This window comes from Plutella xylostella, chromosome 25, assembly GCF_932276165.1.
Source record: "Plutella xylostella chromosome 25, ilPluXylo3.1, whole genome shotgun sequence".
Classification (NCBI taxonomy): Eukaryota; Metazoa; Arthropoda; class Insecta; order Lepidoptera; family Plutellidae; genus Plutella; species Plutella xylostella.
Genome location: NC_064005.1, coordinates 7,339,051 through 7,363,574, shown reverse-complemented (window position 1 = coordinate 7,363,574; position 24,524 = coordinate 7,339,051). Strand labels below are relative to the sequence as shown.

The 24,524-nt window shown below is 37.7% G+C and overlaps 1 protein-coding gene across 1 annotated transcript in view; it reads left to right on the top strand.

Moving 5' to 3' along the window:
* The window catches only part of LOC105390843 (putative epidermal cell surface receptor), a 40,712-nt gene that overhangs the window by 2,330 nt on the left and 13,858 nt on the right, over positions 1-24,524 (top strand). The window contains exons 2-10 of the mRNA XM_048630419.1: positions 8,360-8,487; positions 16,266-16,708; positions 17,142-17,328; positions 17,895-18,027; positions 18,568-18,715; positions 19,832-20,339; positions 20,561-20,777; positions 22,103-22,311; positions 24,117-24,471. Coding sequence (XP_048486376.1) covers positions 8,379-8,487; positions 16,266-16,708; positions 17,142-17,328; positions 17,895-18,027; positions 18,568-18,715; positions 19,832-20,339; positions 20,561-20,777; positions 22,103-22,311; positions 24,117-24,471 — 2,309 coding nt within the window. The 5' untranslated portion in view covers positions 8,360-8,378. The remainder of the gene's footprint in view (positions 1-8,359; positions 8,488-16,265; positions 16,709-17,141; positions 17,329-17,894; positions 18,028-18,567; positions 18,716-19,831; positions 20,340-20,560; positions 20,778-22,102; positions 22,312-24,116; positions 24,472-24,524) is intronic.

The following is a 24,524-nucleotide window of genomic DNA, read 5'->3' as shown; positions in this document are numbered from 1 at the left end:
GTGAAATCACTAATTAACACTTTCTTTGTAAACATCAAAATCATCGTGAAATGACAACATTATAATCTTCCAATTATTAAAAGCTAGCGGTATAAATATGGAATGAAACTCATATTAATATACATCAATTAAAAACTGCAAAAAATAGAACTTTATTTGTTAGTAGGTATATAGGTTTATTGTCACATTCAACATTGTGTCAACCCATGATTGCTGCTAACCCTGAATTATGTACATATGAGTGTCGCGACTGCTATCTGTATGCCGCGCACACGGCACGCCAGTGCCCTGTGGCACTACTAACTAACCATACTAAATACTATTTCAATTAGGTATTATTGGCTGTTCCAATTTACATTATTTAAATAACTATAAGCCTAGTCACAGTCAGATGCCTTCGGGCAGCTTGAAAACATCTGACAGTCGGGTTTCCCACCTACCCGACAACTTTCTCAGCACAAGCTTGCTTTTGTTGGGTCCACCAAACCGCACTGCCAGCGTGGTGGACTAGGTCTTAAAAACCCTTCCTTCATTGGAAAGACGAATGTCAACTAAAAACTACTCCCCATTCGGAAAGAAAACGGCTCTTATATGTTTGTATACTATATCGACTGTTGATGCACGATTGAAGTTGATGAAGGCCGTACAAGTAGTGACGATATTCAAGTAACCCACTCACATTTTCAGCAACATTTCAGCAGCTTTACTCACATTACGTCAACTCATTTGACCTAGAAAACCTGACTGTAAAGAGTGGGGCTATTCTAGTGTGCAAAAAATTACGAATAAGATTTGTGAAGCCACCGGTACGTTTAAAGCCGTGGTTAGCGCAGCAGGGTTTCAAAACTTTGTTTTACGTAAACTAGAGTGGCCTCACTGCACTACAAAAGGCATTAGACATGGTTTTCAGCCACAAAAGGAGAAGATGTCCAGTGACCCACTAGCACGGCACATAATGTGCGTTTAGCCCGACTTTATTTACACTTTTGCTCGTAATGCGCTGTTTGACACGCTCCGGCCGCGGCTAATGCTGTGTTTTGCTGATTTAAACAGACTTGCTCTTGTGTTGAACGAGTGGAAGATTTATTAGAAATGTAAGAACGTTCAGTGCAAAATTTTAACGGTTATTTGAGATAAAACTTTAACTATGAGGTGTGCTTAAATAATAAACTATATCGAATGTACCTGATCGATTAATCTGTCATCATTGGTAGCTATTATAAAGGCAGAAATTCTAATTTTAACGCTGTGAAATCATAAGTTTTGCTAGCAAATATTACATTTACGGGAACACTCATAGAGTCGAATTTTAATTAAAGAAATTATGGTTTTGATAGCTCTAAAATTTTAATTTATGCCTTCAGAATGGACATAATTGCTGATAAACGGCTACGGATGATTTCTGCGGAGGGTGGATACTTGTGTCTTTTGTTGACTGTACGTGATGTGTAGGATTCACATTTCGCAGCCTGATTTCTTTTTATAGCAGCAGTGTCTCAGACAAAGTTTTGACTGGAGAAAGTTGTTAAAGAAATTGTAGAATTAACTATGAACTAGACTTGTTGCTACAGTTTCACATAGACTGGTAGATATAGTTGACTGTTATGAACCATTTCTTCTTAGTCTGTCGGTGACAAATACTTAACCTGACCTAGGGTTCATAACCGTAGTTAAGGGATTAGCAATGTCTCCGTATTCTTATCAGCGGTTAATAGGTTCCATACAATACAAATAATTTTACTTATAGAACTGGATCCGAAACTCCAGTTCCAAAGACGGCCGAAGCGGTTTAATTATTAGTAATTAAGTATGTAGTTTCTATATGTACTGATCTTGTTATGTTACTGTGTCGAATCTATTTATCAAATCTGCTTGTCGTTTCTATTTACTTAAATTCTTCAAAAATTATAAATTGGGAATTTACCGCGGGAACAATAGCAAAAGATCCACAACACAATATTTGTTTAGTTTTTGTAATAACTAAATTTTACTATAAAGCTTTAACAAAAATATAATATGCACATGTAGCTTTTGTAAAGCTCGAGGAAGCTTTCGTTCCCCTCAACTTAACTTTGTACTGCTGACCTTGGCGGGACATGACTCACAGGGTAGCCTAAATACAGTGGGTATAATTTTATATTCATGTATGCGTTCACCGTTAACTTGTAAAATGTTTGATTCAAAACACAATCTCCGATAGAAATTATAGTGTTAGTGTTTTCTTTCTCTGAAAATAGAGTCATGGCTAAAATTTATTTGAAATACCTATATACCTAATTTATCTCCCCGATAGAGTGCGATCTCAGTCTCACCCATCGCCAGTTCTCATTTGGACCACTCATAACCGTCACCTGTGTATTCCACCTCTCGAGGCCTACTCATTTACGAAATAAGAAGTTCGGAGAGCTTTCATGTAGTCAATGCGTTACAACGAGATAGGGTTAGAGCAGCAGCGCACAAAACTTCGTACATAATATTAATGTATAGGTTAATTAGGTATGAAATTATTAAGTGACTTATTACATTCTTTTTTTTCTACACCTTATTAGCTATTTTTTCCGGCACATCCTGCGAGTTGACTGGCAGAAAATTCTTTTAACATAAAGTCCACCCTTTGTACTTTTATTTGTGATATTTGTACAATAAAGAGTTAAAAAAATAAATAAATATAGGTATCTTCAAGCAAGAGTGACCCTGGTCACTGAACTCTGAGACGCGGCGCGCGGGTCGGCCAGGTCAAGAGGACCCACTACTCACTACTTTTTACAACAACTAGGTAGTTACTATTTTAACCACAAAAACCTTCAGTAGGTAGGTACTTACTTCAATTATTGTTTTAAAAATATCTCAATAAGAAGTTAGCTAAACTTAGAGTAGTACATCAGTTTAAAATAACTAAATCGAATGTTTAGTAGATACATACGATGGGTGTATTCAAGCTAAGTTTCTTAGACAGAGGTTACTCATATAGCTTCATATATTCACACATACAAGGAAACAGTTAAATTTGAAATCTGAGTAGCGCCAAGTAGGTTGCTGACCGTTTCATTGGTCGTGAAACAATTTTAAGGAAGGAAGTGCGTGGGGCTCGGCTAGTCCTTATAAAACATTAGGTAGAGAGGTGTTATTTGTCCAGTAATATTGTAAATGAAATAAAAATTATACTAAACTTATTTGCTAAAAACATAAATCAATATTTTTCGCTATAGCCAGTATAGTTTCACTAACTACAGCTTATGCTATATTTTACAAAGTATAGACGTTCTTCCAGTTATCCTGACAGTTTTTTTAAATATTTATCTTATTCCACGCCGAGCTACAGTTAGGAAACCTTTCAAAACGAACACAATTTTCCACTCCATTTTTAAACTACAAAACCAGCCAGAGCCATTAGCCGGTCACACCAAAAAGTATGTGTTCAAAGAATTCAAAAAAGGAATCGCCATGCCTCAGCGCCTTGCCACGTGACCTCGTGGGGCCATTAGTTGCGCCGACCGCTAGCCCCATGAGAACCCATCAAACTTACCAATTGGGCAGATTTAGTAAACACTGTTGTATTATTGAGAACAGCCAGAACATACTAATTTGATACGTTTGTCTTCTGATTGATAAGCAGAAAGACATCTCTTTTATCAACAACTGATCATTGAAATTTAAAGAGCGTCTGAAATGTATTATTTTAAACAATATTTTATAGTAAATTATGATAACTGCTTTGATATTTACAAATGAAGAACGTATTTCAAAGATTATTTCAATAATTTAGTAAATCTTTAACAAGAAAAAGGCGGGTGAAACTTTTGGTAATAAACAATCCCAAATGGTTAAAAATAACAATTCCACACAAATAATGTATTATTATCAGCTACTCAATTTGGCAACCAATTACAAAGAATATGTATAGTTCATTCACCCAGGATAATTATAGTTTTTAAATGTGTATTACCCACACCAATTACGTTACAATGTTTCAAGATCGGTACCTTTTTCTCACAAAAACACTTTTTAACTTCAAAAAATTATACCAACTCACGCACGCGTTATAACGAATTAACCATTGGTGTTTTTGTTATACTTAATTATGCCTTGTAGTTTGCAACTTGTATTCAAATTACGACAAATAACTTATCTAAATACTATTTGTTACATCCCTAAAACTCTATACCTAATATACACATACCTATATACTATATAGGTACAAATTAACCAAATACAGCATTTAAAATTTTAATGTTTAGAACGTATAGGTTCATTTGTTTTTATGTTATACTCTTGTTTTTAAGAAAAAAAAACTATTCACATCGAACAAAAGTTTTTAGTGAATTAGAAATTAAGGCCAAAGAAAGCTACAACGTGGGACAAAATAATATGCAAGAAGATTTTTTAAACAACCTTCTAAACATGAAGACAAAAGGTGAAATTTTGCATTCTTTGCATGCAAACTACATTCGATTTCGTACCACGATCGTCAAGCCAAAATACTAAGAAACTTTTATAATACCATTAACTAATTAAGGTATTAAGAAAAAAAGTGAATATACGTATTTATTTATTTATTTATGCTTTTATTGCACAATTTACAAAAGTAGATGTACAATCAGGTGGTATCAGTATTTTTAAAGTGTCGGTGACAACCAAGAGCTTAGCCAGTCTGTCTAGTTCTCAGTACCTGACGTATTCATACTACCCCGACAAACTTCTACTGTAAACTTATGTGTGTATTTGACAGTCCCACGCTGAGCTGCAGAGAGGAGCTTATGTAGACCTTAAATATTGCTGCCTTGTTTTGACAGTATAGAGACAGAAAGAGACAGACACAGATTGAATGCCGACATTAGCTTAAAGTTCCTTTCTGCAACTCAGTACCAGAATCATAATGCTCGCGAATCGATGCATGCTTGTTATTATAACACGACAGTACGCCACCCGATGGATTCATGTGAAGAATAGTTGCTTGAAGAAGGGGGTCGATTTCTTAACGTTCCCACAAACTAGTGGGGCACACGATACGGGCCCTATTGTTGGCAATGTTCACACCGAGTAAGGCCCTCTTGCAAAATGCAACGTTCGTATTCTTTTGTGACTAATCAAATCTAGTTGTTCCTGAGTTTATATTCAATAATATGTACTTATACAGGTTGTTGCAAAAATGATATACTAAGCCGAAACCTACATGTGCAGCATAGTAGGTATATCTAAGCCCGAAATTGAAATCACAATTTCAGAATTCGCGAAAAAAAAAACATTCTCCATAGTAAAAAAGTCACGTGACCAACAATGTTTCTATGGAAAATGATATTTTTTTTCCACATGCAGGTTTCGGCTTAGTATACCCTTTTTACAACACCCTGTATATTGTCGTTCCATGGGTGAAATACATAGTTAATAGTTCATAAATGATTGTTATTATTAATTTTTACCATAACCATTTCAGACAAAGTGTACTTCAGAATTAGCTCTACAAAATAACATTCGAAGAAAGTCCTCTATTTAATGTAGTAATATGCTAAAGTGAAAGTAACAGCCCATTTTTCTGTTCCTTTGACCTTGATTTTAATAAATACGAGCAATAAAACTGACTAGTATGAAATACCCAATATATAGGTACTAAATGTAGTTCCCACGGCTAACGTTATTTTAGTAAAGTTAATGCTTTTTCACGCTTAATCGGTCTTAATAGTTTCGTAACTCTCCTTTAGCAAGAAATAATCATTGTTCACTCTTTATCTTTATCTGTACATGTATGGAGGCACAACCTTAGTAGTAGTGTACGTGTGTGTGTGTGTTTTGCGATGATGATCTTGACTCTTTGTAGTTTGAGATTCGCAGAATATTTTTAACGTCTTACTAAAAAAATGCCTTTGTAAGCACAGTACAGTGTCTGTTTGTAAAATCCTAGTTAAAAAATGTATGTTAATATTGGTCTTAGAATTTTAGACCATATTTTATACTGTTTTATATTTAAATTTATATTTAAAGTCCACCTTTCGTACACTTATATTTCATATTTGTGCAATAAAGTATCAAATAAATAAATCTGTGTTAGCGAAACTCTACGTACTTATAGGTTAGGTAAATGATTGTGTAGGTCTGTACCATGAAAAGGTTGTTGGCAGCAGCAACCAATTCTCAATTCGTTGAGCAAATCAAAGAAGCCTTATATGTGAAACCGGCTTGGAAACTGAACACCTTACTGAGATTACATATAGGTATACCTACTATAATATATATTTGTGTACCTATCTAATAACCACTTGATGAAAACTGTCATCAGACTTGGAGACTCAACTTCAACATTGATAGATGAGTCTATTCTATATTATACCTATTTATGAGTTTTTTTATAGCTCAAGCTATGAATGAACGGCGAATGGTGTAGTGGTCAGAGACCCTGACTTCTATGCAGAAGGTCCCGGGTTCGATCCTCGGCTTGGGAAAATACTTGTTTAAAAATAGATATTTGTACCCGTGTCTTGGATGTTAATATACCTCTATACTCTATAGTCTATAGTATATACATTTGAATCTGTGTAGATATATCAGCTGTCCGATATCCATAATAAATGGCTCTGCATAGCTTGAGATCGGATGGCCTTGTGTGAGATGTCCCCACATGTTATATCATTATTATTAATGCAATTGTTACCGCAGCTATGCCCTAGTTTTTTTACAATCTCTGTACTTATACTTAGTATATATATAGATTATGTTAATGGATCAATAAACGGCTAGAAAGTGATTGAGTATACCTACCTAAGATAAATGTTTCGGTCAGAGACTGAACCCATTGTTTACTATTGAGCGTTGGCCTTGTGCGAAAGTAACAACTGATTGCAATACTATGTTCTACACTGTATAGGATGTCACATTGTATTGTATCTATGTCGAACACTGTGGTCTATTCTACTAACATAGCCAAGCTAAATAAAATAAAAAGTGTCTTGGAAAAACATTATAGGTCAGAGTAGAGTAATTTACTTGTATTGAAATATATCGTTGTAGTACTTTATTGATTTAACAAAACACAAATAACAATTATAAGCAGTCAATAGGCGGCTTTATCCCTAAAAGCGATCTTTTGCTGCCAACCTTTGGGTGGAAGAATGACTGAGAAAAGTTTACAAATATTGTAGTTAACATAAAAATACGGTATCGTTTTTATTAAATAACCATTAGATATAAAGTTTAAATATTTTGAACGTTTTTCATGATAAGGCATATTTTTGAATCGGTCTCAAGTACGGATGAACAGACAATGGCATACCTCGCACATTCTTATAATACTCATTATGCAAGTGGCACACGGGAAAGTATTTGCCCGACATATTGTATTATTGTTTCGTGTAATTAGTGACATTGTTTATCAATTAATATGTATACTCGTATGCACTTGTATAAATATACTGACAGGATACATTATAATTTTAGGAAACGAGGTCCATCGCAAAGTATGACTGCAATCATAAGTATATATTAACATTAAAATACAAACTTCTACAATTAAACCCTATACCTGATTTCATAAAGGTACCTACTGCAATAATACTTTGTTGCTTTACTTGAATTTAAACCACAATTAGAGCAGTTTGAAGACCGCAGTAACTAAGCAATTGATACTTAATATTCCATTACATTTGATACTTAAAATTTTGGTATCTACCACAAAAATCTAGGTTTGAATATTATACGTCTATAATTTCTGTTTCGGTTAATTTTATTTAGGTACACGGTGTTAGTAACTAACATTTTGAAGAGCACCATAACCCAAATCTCTGTCATCGGCATCCCTCTTCTTACGATTCGCAACCTTTTCTTCTTAAACCTCCTTCGTCGTTCCAGCCAGCATCCTTTTTATAAGTACCCAATGTTTCTTAGTCTAAAACCTCATAGTTAATAAAGTCTTTCCAGCCAGCATCCTTTTTATACGAAAACTTTTTCTTCTACCTCCTTCTTCATTCCAGCCAGCACATTTTTTATCCCTAAACTTTTTATTCTAAACCCTTCATCTTTCCAGCCAGTCATGCGGTGATGTTATGCGGGTTTACAACCTCAAAATATTTTTATTCTAAACCATTGATTTCGAAAAAAGTATATTTTTCCGAAAGAAATTGTAATACCCGCGCGCTGGCTCAAATTCAAACAAATTATGACAGATATCGGTATGAGATTTTAGGGCCAGTGCGAGGGTTCCATTTTCTTTCTGATTGGCCCAACCCAACCGGTTGGGCCTGTCCTTTCGCTAGTAATATATATAATAAGTTAATATTCTAAATCCTTGTTCTTTCCATCCAGTCATGTGGTGACATCATGCGGCTTTATAACCTCAAAATATTGTTATTCCAACCGTTGTTCCTTCCAGGCAGTGATGCGGTGACGCGATGCGGGCCCCGCCGGCGTGGTGCGCGGCGCTGCTGCTGGCCTGCGCCTCCGCGGCCGCCTACACCGTGGACTGCAACCACGAGTACACGGACTGCGAGAATGAACTCAGTGAGTACATTAGTATTACGTTAGGAATTTAGTGGGTTCAATCAGATGAAGCGCAATTGAGCCATGTACCTAATGTACAGTCAGCTTCATATTAATATATGCAGCTGCCAGACTATAATCGAACAAAATAATCGAATATTCATTCATTCGATCGGTTTGTTAGTTTGACAAAGTAGACGCGTATAGTTTATTTCCTTTGTCATTGTAATCCCTTGCGTAGTAGGGTATAAATTACTGCATCCACTTTTTATAAAGATATTTTATCGGATAACACACATAGAAGCGAAAACAGAGTTTTATGTATTTCGATTATGTAGCTTACAAACTTATATAAGTAATTTTAGCATTCTATTACTTCTATAAATACATACAAACTATCTCTACACCTCAAGAGATTAAGTACCTCGTTACCACAGTGTGATAAAATAGAAATAGTTTAAGCGTCAGTAAACTCACTCGCTAACACTTTATAATACATAAATTAAAACAAATCAGCTCATTTAAAATACAGAAGATTTGAATACCTAACTACAAAGGTGCGTTCATATTGCCAAAAAGCTATGTAGGTATAGGTAGTAATGATGTATTTTGACCCAACACTACTTACTCTAGACATTTACGACAAGAACAATTGTTATGCAGAAACCATTGGCATAACAATTTTAGATTTCTTTCTAACCTCAAAATAGCTAGGTAGACCTTGCAGTACAGCATCATCACTGCAAACCACGGTGCTGTGCTATTTACTGTCATAACGCGCATTTCCTCATTACTACCTACGCTAATGTCGTATCGTATTATAAAATACCTCAGAGTTCATTCACCTCATCTGTAATAAGCTAATAAGCTAATAACATAATCATACACTCATTTGATTGTTATCAATGGACTCTGACAAATAATGGACGTTGGACATTCATGCGTTGTATGACCGTAAAAGCCCAGTAAAAAAACTCACTCACTCACTGTTTAAATTGACGAACGAACAAACAAAAATTGTCATGCAATCGGCACGCTTAATACAACGAGATAGACCGTGGTTAGCGCATCTGTACCATGTGCCTGTGTAGTGAATAAACGTTTTTCTTTTCTTTACGTGCTATTATAGTCCATACACTTATTAATTTGAATATGAATTAATTAATGAGTGCCAGATTCTAGCTACTATGTCTCAAACGCGGGAATTCTGAAGTAGAAACGGATTCATCCAGTCTCGCCGCCGCCGAATAGACGGAATAGATAAAATTACCAATATAATTATGCGTTTCGAAGCTCTTGTTATGAAGGCTACGGTCTGCCGGTCACTGTCGAACAGACGATTATACAATCTGTTACGAAGCTATTAGGTGCCAATGAACTGTAGTGCATTGATATACTTCGATAAAGACAGGTGTCTTACCAGGAAACGATACTTAGTGGGCTCAAGTGCGCTGTTATATTGTGTTCTAAAATAAACGCAACCCCTATTTCACCCTTTTTGTCAAGATTGTTCAGATATTTTTTCCTACTCGCTTAACTATTTATGATCGTACTGAAGTGTAACAATTTATTTAACATTTCATATTTTTTTTGTTTCCTATTTATTTTCTGATCAATTTTGTTGCCTTGGTAAATCATCCATACAAAAGAATTCAACGAGTGCACAAAACTTTTAATTTCCTATATACCAATTCTACTTTTAAAGTTCCGAATATAATAGATTTCTAAGTAGGTATTTATCATATACATATTTTAATAATATAATATTTTTACATCTGTAAAATTTAATTCACATAGGTAATATAATTAAAAATTATAAAAACATAATAAGGGGCCTAATCTATACTCAAACTGTTTAATTATTTTGAAATGATTCATAAAAAATTCTAAAAACTCAGGTAGAATATTTTTTGCTAAAGCGAATAGTATACACTTATATCCTCATTTGACCTAGTTTCTTAGACTAGGGTTTAACAAAAAACTATAATTGTTATGTTACGACCAACAACGGTCGTTTCATTGATTAGTTGAAGTCATTTAAATTATTTACTATGCCTGTTGTTATAATTGTTAATTTTTATAAGTCTTATAATATAACACTTAGTTTTCAATGATGAAATGAAGGATTTAAAGTCTATTTATACTTTGAGTTAAGAAAATCATTTCTACCTACTTGTTTGAAATGATCGAACTGACGACGTCATAGTTGAAAATAAACATATTTATTTCAAACGCAGCCATATCCTTAAACAGACTGTTGCCGCAACATTCAAAAAAGTAAAAACAAAGATGGCGGAACCTCCAAATACCTAGTCCAGTCGTGACTTCATCCTCGGCTCTTGACGCCTTTTTCGGAAGGGATTCAACGCATTCTTTATGTTTTGTTGTTTTGTTTTAAAGCCTGTTCAGAAGATCTTTTTCGTCTAGTCATTAAGGACCGTTTTATGGAAGTTGCGCCTTTGCTGCTGGGGTCCTGTGGTTCCGCGAAGCATCCAATCAACCGTCTTCGTAATCTGTGACAGTTGCTTGAAATTAGAACATAAGTCATAAGAAAAAGGATGTCTGCGGTAGCGTGAGACGGGATAAACAAAGTCTTATGTGAATTGTTATTTTTTTAACTATGGATTGTATTTTATAAAAGAAGGAACTATTTAGGTAATAGCAGCTTATATTGTTATAAATCATGTATATATAGGTAAGTTATGAAGAAGAGAACAACATAAGAAATCCCAAAAGGTTATTGGAATTGAACAGAATTGCGCGCAAAATTTATAACTTTGTGAATGTAGTGTTCTGTTGAGGACTGTCGATGTTGGTACAATAGTTAGTATTTCTCGACTTCAAATGGAAGAATTACAGAAATGGAGGTTGTTCTAAATTTCGAAACTATTCATTCATCACGATTGTACGTGGATGGCAGTAAATGTACTTTAGTGATTCACGCTAACAGATTTTATTGAGTAATGTCTTGTATATTTGGTGTGACAGTAAACGTAGGTACTAACATTTAGCAGTTTCTAGTAGGTTATTAAAGACACCATGAGATTTACGTATACTTAGAAGATACCTATGTAGCTTTGGTGAATCATACTATTTTACTGTAACCTTAAATATAGTATGATTATTCATTTTCAATTACTTTTTTACTAAATATGAGTTACTGGAAGAACTTACATTTAACTTATATCACCTAGAAACCCAAGTTAATACAAATCGTGATGGTTAGGCGTATTCGTGGTTTTGCCGTTGACTTTTACAATATTTTGTTGGCCCTCATCTTTATAGCGGTGACAGTAAAGTCTAACCCCCTTATTCATAGAAAAGTTACAAGACGTTTTAACTAATAAACTGTTTTGTCCCTCTCTGTCAAAGAACAAATTGTTCTTTGTCGGAGAGGGACAAAACAGTTTAGTAGTTAAAACATTATGTAACTTCTCTATGAATAAGGGGGTAATTTTGTACTTACATTATTACTTAAGTTCAACTGATGTTTTAATAAAGTAAAACTGCTATATTAGAACCTTGATAACTGTAACAAAGGAAGTTGATTGTCTAAAAGTTTAAAGTTTCCTACCATCGGGGAATAATCCATGCAGATTTTAAAACCATAATAAAAAACGTAAACAGTACTATTTATGCAACGAGTCGTGATATATATTTTATTAAATATTTCACTAGCATCTAGCAGTTTTAATGTTGAGTTTTTGCCTAAAATTTTCAACCCGTGCAATTTTCAATAAACATAGGCAAATAATTCCATAACTACAGGTATAATGTGCATAAACAGCTGCCCCTTATCTCATCTCCCTGCACAATATAAACACACAACACTTATGAATCGGGCCCCATTGTCAAATCAGCCTTGTACTTGTTCAATCAAGAATATAATCTCGTGGTTTGCACAGGGTCTGCAGCTGACTACTGACTATTGTCCGTTAGAAGAGGCACACACACAAACACAAACTGTAGAGTACATAGTTAATACATGTAGGTATTATGGAATAATTTTAGATTTAATGATATTTTTTATATACGTTTAACCATCGCTTTATTAGATTTATTCATTTGAATGTAAAAGGAAGCATTTGCAGTTTACTTTACCCAAAAAATGCACGATACTAAAAAATATTCAAAATGACTTCACCATAAGAAAGATAAGTTATCTCTGATATGTATATAATAGTCCCAGAGGAAACAGTATAAAGGCGATTGCAACGCTTGCACGGAATAGCTACCTAGTTTACAAATAAAAAACCGTACACAACCCATGCTCATGATTCATTCAACTACATAACATGTTGCATCTATTCCAAGGCGACTAATCAGCCTCTTACTCAATCCTAAATCTGCATCTACCCACATAATATATCACGTGAACTATAATGCTACGACCTAATCGAGTCAAGGTCTGCCTAGTTGAACCTTATGGTGAACGTGAGGGTTACTCTACACTGACAAAAATCGAACGACTGAGAGCTGTACTGTCGTGTAATTGGTCTTCTTCTTCTTCTTCTTCTTGTCGTGTCGATGGCAACTGTCACACTTCCTCGGCCCAGTGGGCCGCCACGTCGATACCCCTCTGGTTGGCCTTGAGGAGGTCTTCCCGGGTGCAGGTGTTGGGACATCCAGGGAATACCATCAGGTGCTCCATGGTCTGTGGAGACGCACTACATGCGCAGATGTTGGAGGCAGGGCCGCGGTAACCCCACCTGCACATGTTTTCTCCGCATCGGCCCATGTTTGTCCTAGCTGAGTCGGTTGAGTGACTTCCATGTCGCCCAGGGTAGTTCGTGTCCGGGAGGCAGGGACTGTGCAGGCAGGGGTGTAATTGGTACGTTAACGAGATAGTTAGAAACTTAGTTTTTCGTCTTATAGAGTGACCCCCGGCTTAGAGTCACGGGTTCACGCATCATGGCGAAAGTTGGCGGCATTGATTCAGTACTTACGTGTACATGTATGTACCTATTTATAGTGTGCGTTCGTGTGTGGCCTACGTATAAAATAATTAGGGACTTGATTATGATAGAGTTTCGATTAGATCTAGCATTTTTGGAAAAAAGTCACGGGCTTAGATATAACATGCACATGTAGGTTTCGGCTTAGTATACCCTTTTTGCAACACCCTGTATAAGTAAAGCTCGAAAGTTTAATAACTTTTCTGACAAATGCTGCTTTAGGTAAGATTAAATGCAATCACATCCTATAACTGATAACATTCTTCTTCCGTCGGGATTAATAATAATGTCATCTCCAATGGAAATAACGGAAGTTCAGTTCTCGGAAGCGATGACGTCACAGACCGGCTGATGCGGTCACAGCTGTTGTGCATGCGGATGTGAACCTCTGCCTCAGTGTGCAACGGATGAGGAAATTTTAAGGTTGCCTGATGCGTACCTAATGGATCATGGATCAGGATGAAACTAAAAGTATCTGCTGTACCATGCTAAACACGTTAAAAAGGAAAGTGTCCCTAGTTAGTACTTTTTTTTTTCAGAAATCGTCCCACAATGAAAGTTTTTTAGGTACTTATATCTGACAAGGTATCGTTACAATCTGATAAAATTCTACCCGTATTTACTGTTCGGAGTTAAACAGCCACCCACGGTGATAATTTCATCTCATTTCCGATCTTCATTTCCAGTTAAGTGATAGAAACGAGGCGATATCAGCCCACTTACAGGTCAAGTACACTTTACAATTTCCGCTCGGTAATGTAAAAAAGTATAAGATCGGTACTCCCTATTCTAGAATGTCACGTGTCCTAGAAAATTCAACGTGGCAAGTCGTCACGTACTTAACTACTCCTTTGCGAGGTACAGTCTTCTCAACTTAAGCTGAGTCGCCGATCGCCACTCTACCTACACTATCGGTGTGCACTTACACAAATGCAAATCTTGTGTGTATTTATTTGTTTTACTAACTGTTTTTGGGCGATCACAAACACTAATGCAATCCTCAGCTTATGTTGAGAGGACTGTAGATGTGTGTCATTTTTTATTTAAACGCTTTGCACCCTGCTCAGATAATTATTATTATCCCTATAGTAGTCTAGTTTATTGATCCATAGTTTTATTATACATAATTATATATAAAAGTACCTACATTGAGTTACTTTAGAAAACCCTTGATCTTCTTCTTAGCGAACGAAGGTAAGTAGGTAACATATCTTCGCGTCTGTCAGTAGAACGGAAACTCGACATGTCAGATCCGTAACTGAACCGGTAAGTATAAATAAATCGATATTTTGCTACAGCCTTGGTCTTTATTAAACTTGTTATAGGAGCAATTAAACTCATGTGATCAGTTTTTTTTCTCAAACGATGGTACCTATGCCATAGTAATGATAATTAGAACGAACATGTGATGGCATCGACTGCCAATGAAGTAGAATACAGCTATATTCGATCAGAAGGTTATCGGCTGCTGCAAACTTAACTTGGTCGTGGGTCTTTACATTATGTCATCGTATATAAGGTCTCTGGGGCTCTAGAGGTTAAGCTTAATTTTTTTTTATTTATTTATTTATTTAGTAACTTAAAACCTATCATTGCAGCTACTCCAATGCGATAGGCAAGCAAAACAGTTTTTACTTAAAATTAAACCCTATATCTTATTATTTATAACATAACACAGCACGTATGAACAATTAAATTCAACCAGAGAACATTAAAAAACTTTCACCTAATTCTGAGTAATATTATGGTTTTGAAAAAATAAGGTATGAAAGTACTATTCATTGAACCCACATTATTTAAGCTGTATATGTGAAGGTACGTCTACACGTATTACACCATCCAAAGTACCACACATATCGGATAGATTAAATTGTAGAAACCGGTCGACCCGGCTATGGTACGTGTCCTTAGCTTAACCCACTTAGACCATGTGCCATGTGAGATGTGAGATATCGGGCAGCCACTAAACTTTGTAAATAAATTGAGTGACATGAAAATTATTTTATTCAAACTCTCAGCGACATTCAAACATTATAGACGATTGTGGAAAAACACACCTTTGGAAACAGGAAAAAGGTACTTTTCAATACACAATAAGGCAATAAATATTATTTATTTCTGTAGCAATCATGAGACAGAAACATTATCATCATTGTCGTCATCACCTGATGTGTATGATGTACTTACAAATTAATTTCATTAATAGTATGAAACAAGAAAATGTTGTCATGGTGATTATCTGCACACACAGATGTAGGGTTCAGTTTCAAAAATGGTACAAAATCAGAAGTGTAGCATAGTGCTGAGCGAGCCTCCTCTACACAAAGTCCTATTGTATTAAGAACGCGTCACGGCTTGCTGCGTACAATAGAATCTCTAGATGACGAAACTTTTTACTCAACTGTATAATTGGACACGTGCTAATACTAGAAGACTCAAAACTGAACCTTAATCCGAGACAATAGCACTGCCTATTGTTGCAATTGCTTGTATTTGTTTCTTTGTAATCCACTGAATTATTAGAACCTGTAAAACGATTTATTTTTATTGATTTGCGATTGTCGATGTTGACCGACACAGCACAACAGTTATATCGATTCCGTTAGCTCATCGAAATGTTCAATACTTAGTTTTTATACGAAGAATCGATCGACCGCGAAATCATGATAAGAAATGACTCTGTAATTTAGTTGTGTCCCGTTTTTTGCACTATGTTTAGAGCGACATACATTGTGTTTAGTGTCAGATTCAGACATGTAACTACAAATTACGATACGTCTACTCATTTGTAATAAATCACAATTGAAATGTAAATTACTACTTATGTATTTTCATCTGTTACAGATAAGCAACAAACCGTTGAAGACTACGAATCTTCAACATCGCAGACAGAATCAGCAACAGTTACAACAGAGTCAACGCCCAAACTACCAGACCGAACCACACCAAAGATTATCCCATCAACCACTCACGCTCCAGAACTAGACCCGTTCTTAGAATCAGAAGTAGAGAAATCCACTAAAGACCCGCACAAACTAACAATAGACGAACTACAAACGTTTGCTAGTCTCTTACACAATCAAACAACTTCGTTCCCTAAAGGCAAAGCATTGGACTTAAGTGATATAAGCTTAGATAGTGATGAAGAAGAGAAAGTGGATAAGGATGATAAGAAATTGCAAGAGAAGCTGTTTCCCAAGATGGAAGCGCCGTTTGGTAACCTGATGGCGACAGACAAGTCTGATGAGCTGGACGGGACCTGCAAGGAGATGGGAAACGTTTATAAGGTATGCAATCACATCATAATATTACTAATGTAACTCTATGCTGATGTTACTATACGACCTTAAAACTCCACGACTAAAGGTGGAAATTAAGTATCAAACATGTCATATTAGTGTTTTAGCATTGTATGTATGTATTCCTCATTCACATGAAAAAGATATGTGCAACTTACGGGTTCAAGATTACGAAGCAAAATGACTTGAAATTTAGGCCGTATCGTAACGTTCACGGCGAGCCATATACTGTAACCTCATACGGGCGAGAGAAACAGCTCGCTGTACTGACCTGTGAAAATTCTGCGTAACGTAACGTTACAGGTCAACTAACTTATAAGACCGCCTTTTGTCCCCTAATTAAGTTACAACGTGTTATTTTTATTATTAATTTTTGGTATAGAAATAAAAAGTATCTATCTATCTCTTTCTTTCTCTCTAGATTGGAGACAAGCTCGACCGCGGCTGCGAGGAGTCGTGCGAGTGCGCTCCCGGAGGCAGCTTCGACTGCTCCCCGCGCTGCAAGCACCCGTACGTGCGGCGCGGCCGGCGACTCGGCGACCCGCTGTGCTTCGAGTCACCGGTTGACGACTGCTGCTCGATTATTGCTTGTGCTACAGGGAATAATGGTGAGTACCTACAGCAGTAGGTTTACCTAAAGCAGTAAAACAGACGAGTATCCTGTCGATTACTGCTGCTCTATCATTGCTTGTGCTACTGGGAATAATGGTGAGTACCTACCAATACAAGTACGACGTACCTAGGTAGATGTTATGAAAGCAGTAAAACATTGTCTGGCGGCTGTCAAGTATCCTGTCGATGACTACTACTCTATCTTTGCATTGTGCTACTGGGAATAATGTTGAGTACCAAGGAACATAAGCACGTTTATAATGAGAAGGTGAGTAGCAATACTTGCGTAGGAGGTGCGGGGTGAGACGTGGGGTGGGTGGTATGTATTGAAACCGCGTCACGATATTGGTGCACGTTATGATGCTCGGTGGCTAAATTGGTCTGATGCCTAAAACCGTGCGCATGTGACCGTAAAATGAGAACCAAGAAAAAATAAGAACGAGTAGTTGAAATTATATTTAGTATTCCTGTAGACATCTAAACATAATAGCAATATAAGCAATCAATTGGATTTGGTTCATAACATGTTCATAATAATTAAGTAGTGAACTAAAAATTTCAGATGGATCTCAAAAAGGTCCCACAGACGGATGTCATCACGGGAACGAGAGCTACGTCGTCGGCCAGAAGTGGAACATTGGCTGTGAGCAGACCTGCTCTTGTGATGCGAAAAACGTTGTTACTTGCAAACCCAGGTACTTATGCTTCAAAACTACATTACTTTCACTACTTTCAAAGTTTTTGCAGAATTTTTGTTTTATCCAAGAATAAGTTGTACGGATAAAATATGAAATAATTTACTAAAGCTAAAATTTCTCAGTCAAGAAAGTGACTCTCAAGCTCTCCTAGGTCCAGCAATAGACCACTACTCACTGTTCATACCACCAGTACATAAAACGATTTTACTTTTTCTATATTATCAAATTACACTCATGAGAGTCACGAGTAATAAAAAGGTACCAGTGTTATCCATATAAAACTTAAATCGATGAAAAGGAAAGTCAATGCTTGGTGGAACTTTTTCATCGCTTCTAGAGGTAACTCCGCGCTATGACGCTAAGATGTATTGTTTTGTACTACTATGGCAAAATACCGTCAAACAGAGCGTCAGCGCTAGCAGTACACTCATAGCGCGGCGTCAAGTTCGCGGTCTGACGCGCGCTAGTGCCGCGCTGTGTTTGACGAAGCTTTTATTGTTTTTCCTTCACTGACCAAATATTTCCAATTCTTCCCAGATGCGCCCCTCTGAAGACTTCAGACAAGTGCATCGCGGTAGCGGACCCGCGTGACGCGTGCTGCCAGCTGCAGGTGTGCGACGTGTCCGAGGACGCGCACGAGGAGCCCGAGAACGTCACCAGCTCCACCACCAGCACCACTGAACAGGTATTACATACACTCACGGGCAATTAAAACAAGTTATTAATTCAGTAAGTTTTAGGATTTCAATGGCATGTACACTATGTACAGACTCACGACAGAGTAACATACAAAGACCTCTGTTTAATCTCACAGCCGTCGATTGCAGAGAAACTTACAAATAATGTTTCTTAATTCGCATCCTCCAGTATTTCTCATTTATTCATCATAGTTCTCCTATTTAGGCACTATTTAACTATACTTAAGTAGTTTTTAGTTATCTATCTAAAACGGTTCTACCTTTTTTGGCATAAGATTTATTTGGCTAATCTCGTATTGCATAGTAACGTTTGGTCAAAGTCTCGTTACGCCGAAAATCGTATGGCATAAATCTCGTTTAGTAAAAAGTTATTTCGCATAACATTGTTTAGCCTAATAATGGTATGGCCAAATCTTGAATAGTCTAATAATGCTATGGCATAGGTTTATACAAAGTAATAATATTCGTTTGGCTTTAACTTTGACGGCGTCTCCCTACATAGCGCAAACTGGTGCCTTGTATTATTTCCGCTGTTTGGAAAACGCTCCGCTCCGCTTCGCTGCGCTCCGCTTTTGTTTTGATGAACATGTGCACCTAACACGCTCCTCCTCGCTTTGCTCGTCGTCGCACCTATTTTTAGGTTTCGATCTCATGGGATTTGTAATAATTATATTGGTCGTTAACTTTCGATTTTTTGATCATACAATATGGTGATTTTCGGGATGTAGGAGAAAAATACCACAATTTGTACATTTACTACATACTTAATATATTATTTATTAAGACAACATTAGGAGAAACAAGATTATACATAGATATAGACGAACATAAATTTGAGCAAACGAAACTTAGGTGTTTAAAGATTGTGCCTAAAGAGTTTTAGACGAAACGAGCCTTATGCCACATAAGTCTTGGCAAAGTGATGGTTCGGCCAAAAAAGTTTAGACCATACGAGTTATGCGAAATGAGTTTTGGTCAATAAAGATTATGCCAGATGAGCGGAACCCATCTAAAACTCTATGTAATGGCTATTGAAATTTTCAAATATTTTAATTATTCAATTAATAAATATACAATTATTTAACTTAACTGTATTTCTTCAGTCACAGTTCCAACCGCTCGCACCGACGCCGCTCCCTGAAGACAATGAGTACCACTATGAGAAAGAAGAAGAACTAATCAGAAATAATGATGACCGACTACCAGCCAATGACAAAGAAGCAGACAGAAGAACAGAACTATACACGAACAAGCCCCCAATGGCACAAAGACCCCTGGTTTTAATGGAGCCAATAGGTTCCGTCACTGTGCTTCAAAACCAAACAGTCCAAGTTAACCTCATCCACCCTAATAACACCAAAGACCCTATACATTTACTACTGAGCAGCGATGGCGGTAAAAGTTACAAAGACATAGAACTCAAATATTCCAATTTAATCCTAAATCTTGATGGAGGAAAGGACTACGTTTTGAAAACTAAGGAAACGGGGACTAAGTTTAATTTTACGGTGACTGCTTCGGACACTGGTGTTGACATGAGTGAGTTGCAACAGTCGAAACAAAACGACTCTATTACCGGATGCCTTCATGAGGGCATTATGTATGCAATTGGTAAGTAAAAACGGTTTGTTTATCAATATTGTATAATCATAGCCACTTCTTAAATATATAGCCTTTGTGGCATTAACTAAGCTACAAAGCTACTATGCATGGCCATAAGTCATATTTAGTAGATAAAAGAACACGTTTACTACTAAAATTAAACATAATAACAAAACAGTAAAGTCCTACCCTATTATCCAAATTAAAAAATTACAACATTCCACCCCCAGGCGAAGAATACCACATCGGCTGCACAGAGCTCTGCGAGTGTGTCGGCCACAACCGCAGCGAGTGCGCGGCGCTGGCGTGCCCCAGCCACGTGGGGCTGGAGCTGGTGTCGCGCGGCTGCGTGCAGTGGGCGCCCGGCCCCGCGCCGCGCCCGCCCAACTGCTGCCCTCGCGCCGCCCGCTGTCTTAGTGACGGGAGCTGCAAACTAGCGGGGCATACGTAAGTGTATTAAAAATCTATTATAACGAAGCAAAGCTAAGCCAGCGTGACTCGTGCAAATTAGGTGGCCATACGTAAGTGTGGTACGGATCTATGAGCAATGAAAAAATTCCAGTTACAATAGAAACAAATTACCTACTCCTAAACAGAGAATAGTAGCTTAAGGGCGCTATCAGTAATACTGAAGCACATTTAAGAGCGCATCAAAATATTTTCCATTACAGTTTCTAAATAAAATTGGGGTCATTTGGTGTCGACATCTTGTTAACTGGAACGTTTTCATTGCTCGTGAGTGTATTACAAAGACGCAAAGATGCTCGTGCTGGCGTGCCCCAGCCACGTGGGACTGGAGCTGGTGTCGCGCGGCTGCGTGCAGTGGGCGCCCGGCCCCGCGCCGCGCCCGCCCAACTGCTGCCCTGGCGCCGCCCGGTGTCTTAGTGACGGGAGCTGCAAACTAGCGGGGCATACGTAAGTGTAGTAAGGATCTATTATAACAGAGCAATGAAAAAGCTCTAGTGGCAATATAATAGCACCAAATTACTCCTAAACGGAAATAAGTAGCTTAATGACGCTATCCGAAAGATTGATGTACATTTAACAGCCCATTAAAATACTGTAGTTTCTTAGTTAATAGTAAAAAAATGGCATCATTTGGAGTCGCCATTCTATAAGTGGACCTTTTTCATTGCTCGTGAGTGTATTACAAAGACGCAAAGATGGTCGTGCTGGCGTGCCCCAGCCACGTGGGGCTGGAGCTGGTGTCTCGCGGCTGCGTGCAGTGGGCGCCCGGCCCCGCGCCGCGCCCGCCCAACTGCTGCCCTCGCGCCGCCCGGTGTCTTAGTGACGGGAGCTGCAAACTAGCGGGGCATACGTAAGTGTAGTTTGGATGTGGTGTAATGATGCAGGTTACGTCAGAATGGTTTTGCATTTTCTTTGCAATGCAAAGTTTTCATTTAAATTTTACTTATTCTTCTCAAAAATATAGTACCTACCTAGTCTAAAAATATTTGATACCTTCTAAAAAGGACAGTGATTGTAGACATGAACATACATTTTGTAGTTTTTATATGACTATAACTCAACGTCGTCATATTTTGAGATGTGGAACTGTTATTCTGAAGGTGCGAGATAAAACTTCGCACTCAGAATGACCAGCTACCCCACCACCACCGACACATTAGCAATTAACAATCCTAGCAGCGTTGCTCGCCTTTCAAACATCTGTCGGATCCATACAAGTTACGACAGATTTGACAAGCGAGCGAGCGGTGGTAACCTCACAGTGTCTACACCACTTTTCTAACCATCAACACCATCTCCCCCAGCATCCCGAACTGGAGCGAGGTCCCGATCACCCTCACCGGGTGCGAGCAGCGCTGCTTCTGCGAGAACGGCGAGCTGGACTGCCAGGACGTGTGCTCCCCCCTCCCGCCGCTGCCCCCGCAGACGCTGCGGTGCCCCCCCATGTTCAGGCCTGCCCCCGTGAATGTGTCAGACGAGGATTGTTGCAAGAAGTGGGGATGCGTGTCTAATGGTGAGTCTTTGCGTTGGAGGAATAAAAATGGAAAGGTTTTTGTACAGTTACAGAATTTCATGTGCTATCACGTAGGTACAAATGGCGGTCATATCGCTTAAAGCGAGCTTAAGCTTTATCATGATCATAAAACTATTCTTTATATACTGATGACTGTTGGGGACTCCCTATGATAAATAGTTTTGGTATTAAGTAAATTGGATGTGCCATAATAGTAGTTAAGTATTCATTTCATCATTGCATGTCAGTTTTCACAATTCATCATTGCTTACAGCTAACTCATCAAATGAAGCTCCAAGTCTTGATCGGACAGAAGAAAGAGATGAACGCTTTCGCATAACTCTAATGCCTCTTGCAAATTCATACAAACCTGATACTTTAACATCAACAACCGAACGTGATAAAGCTGTGAAACATCATCCTCACTCAAATTTGTCTGTTAAACCGCTGCTAAAACAATTATCTGAAAAGCTTAAAAATAAATTATATTCTTCTAAAGATTTCAAGAACAAATCCAAATCACCTGTAAACCATCTAGAACCAAAAGCTTATACAACGACAACAGATCAGCCACAGCATTCGGAAAGTATTTCAAATGAGAGATTCAGCAAAACTCAAGGTGTGTCGTCGGTAGAACATGAAAGTCTGAATGAAGATATAGCTCGATTGGATAAAGTTTACCATCACGATTCTGCTTCTAGTATCATTGAACCCGATGCCTCCCTATCCCATATAATACATCCTGAAATATTACCTGCTAAAAAACCAACTATGCAAGAAACCATGGATCTTATACGCCCGAATCCAGCAAATATGAGATTAGAACCTCCAATATCAGACGCTTTGCAGCCACAACATATAGACCCAGCTCTAACATATAGGTATCCAATCGGAGCCGATGCAATACTTCCCGATATTCCACTTCGTAAAGTGTACAGACCCGATGTTGTCTACCGTGAGGTCATGGCATCTACTACAATTAATTCTGACTACATACAATCAAATGCAATGCATAGTATAACGCCCCAAGAGAAGTACATGCATGTGGTTAGACCAAACATTAACCCCCCAAATCAGCTACAATCTGCCAGAAATTTTAACCGGATTAAATATTTTCGAACGCCTCAGGAACAAGGAAGAATGGATTCTATGGCATACAAACCACTTACTACTAGTACGACCGAATCTCAAAAGTATTTTGAGCCTAACAATCGGACTCACTTAAATTTGAATTCTTACAAACAACCAAAGCTGTATCATGCAGCTAAAAAGTTTTACAGTGGTAGGCATGTTACTAATTTACGTGAGCAATCTATGGCACTGAAAAAATATCCCAATCCTTACCTGAATATTTTAAAGGTTCCTGAATTAAAGGTGGAAGTAAGACGGTCATTTCAAGATCCAGAAGAGAACTTGAAAGCAGTTTATATGCAACAGATGATTGATTTTAACCAGCTAATGGGTCAGATGGGGTCCAAAGTGAGTAGGCAACTCGGGAGATCTATTGAGGACAATCGGCAATACATACAAAATACCACACGCAAAGGTTTGTGGTGGACCATATTTGGGGAATATCTCTTAAATGTACTTCTGTTTTTGTCTGATGTAGATGTTGTTGTAGAAACTTGAAGCTCGTAGTATTAGTATTAAATACCTTGCAAGTTGAAATGATGACTAACAAGCCAAGATGATTATTACTATTCATTATTAACATCATTACTAATTAATTTATTTGTTCAATTTGTTGTCTTCTAGTCTACCATACAAAAGTATTACGTATTAATCTAACCTCTTCCATTCAACAGTTCCAGGAGCGCCACCGGTCTTGACCACCACAGGACCTCACATGCCTCAACTGCCAGTGTTCCTGCCAACTATACCTCCTGAAGAACCTGAATACCCTCAGGAAGACCTGGCGGATTACGACCAGAACAACGTGCACCGCCCAGTGCTGCCAGACCATGTCCCCAACCCACATCTGCCTCCACCTATCCCCCCGCACACGCTGCCTCCGCCGCCGAAGTATGGGGATGATAACAAGAAGCTATCGGTCATTTCGCTGGAGTCTGATTCGCCGACGAGCATCAAGATGCTGTTTGGACTTCCGCCGGTGCTTGTCGGGTTGAGGGGAAGTGTGGATCTGCGGTATACTGATAAACCGTAAGTATTATTTATTACAATAATATAGAATGTTGCAAAAAGGGATACTAAGC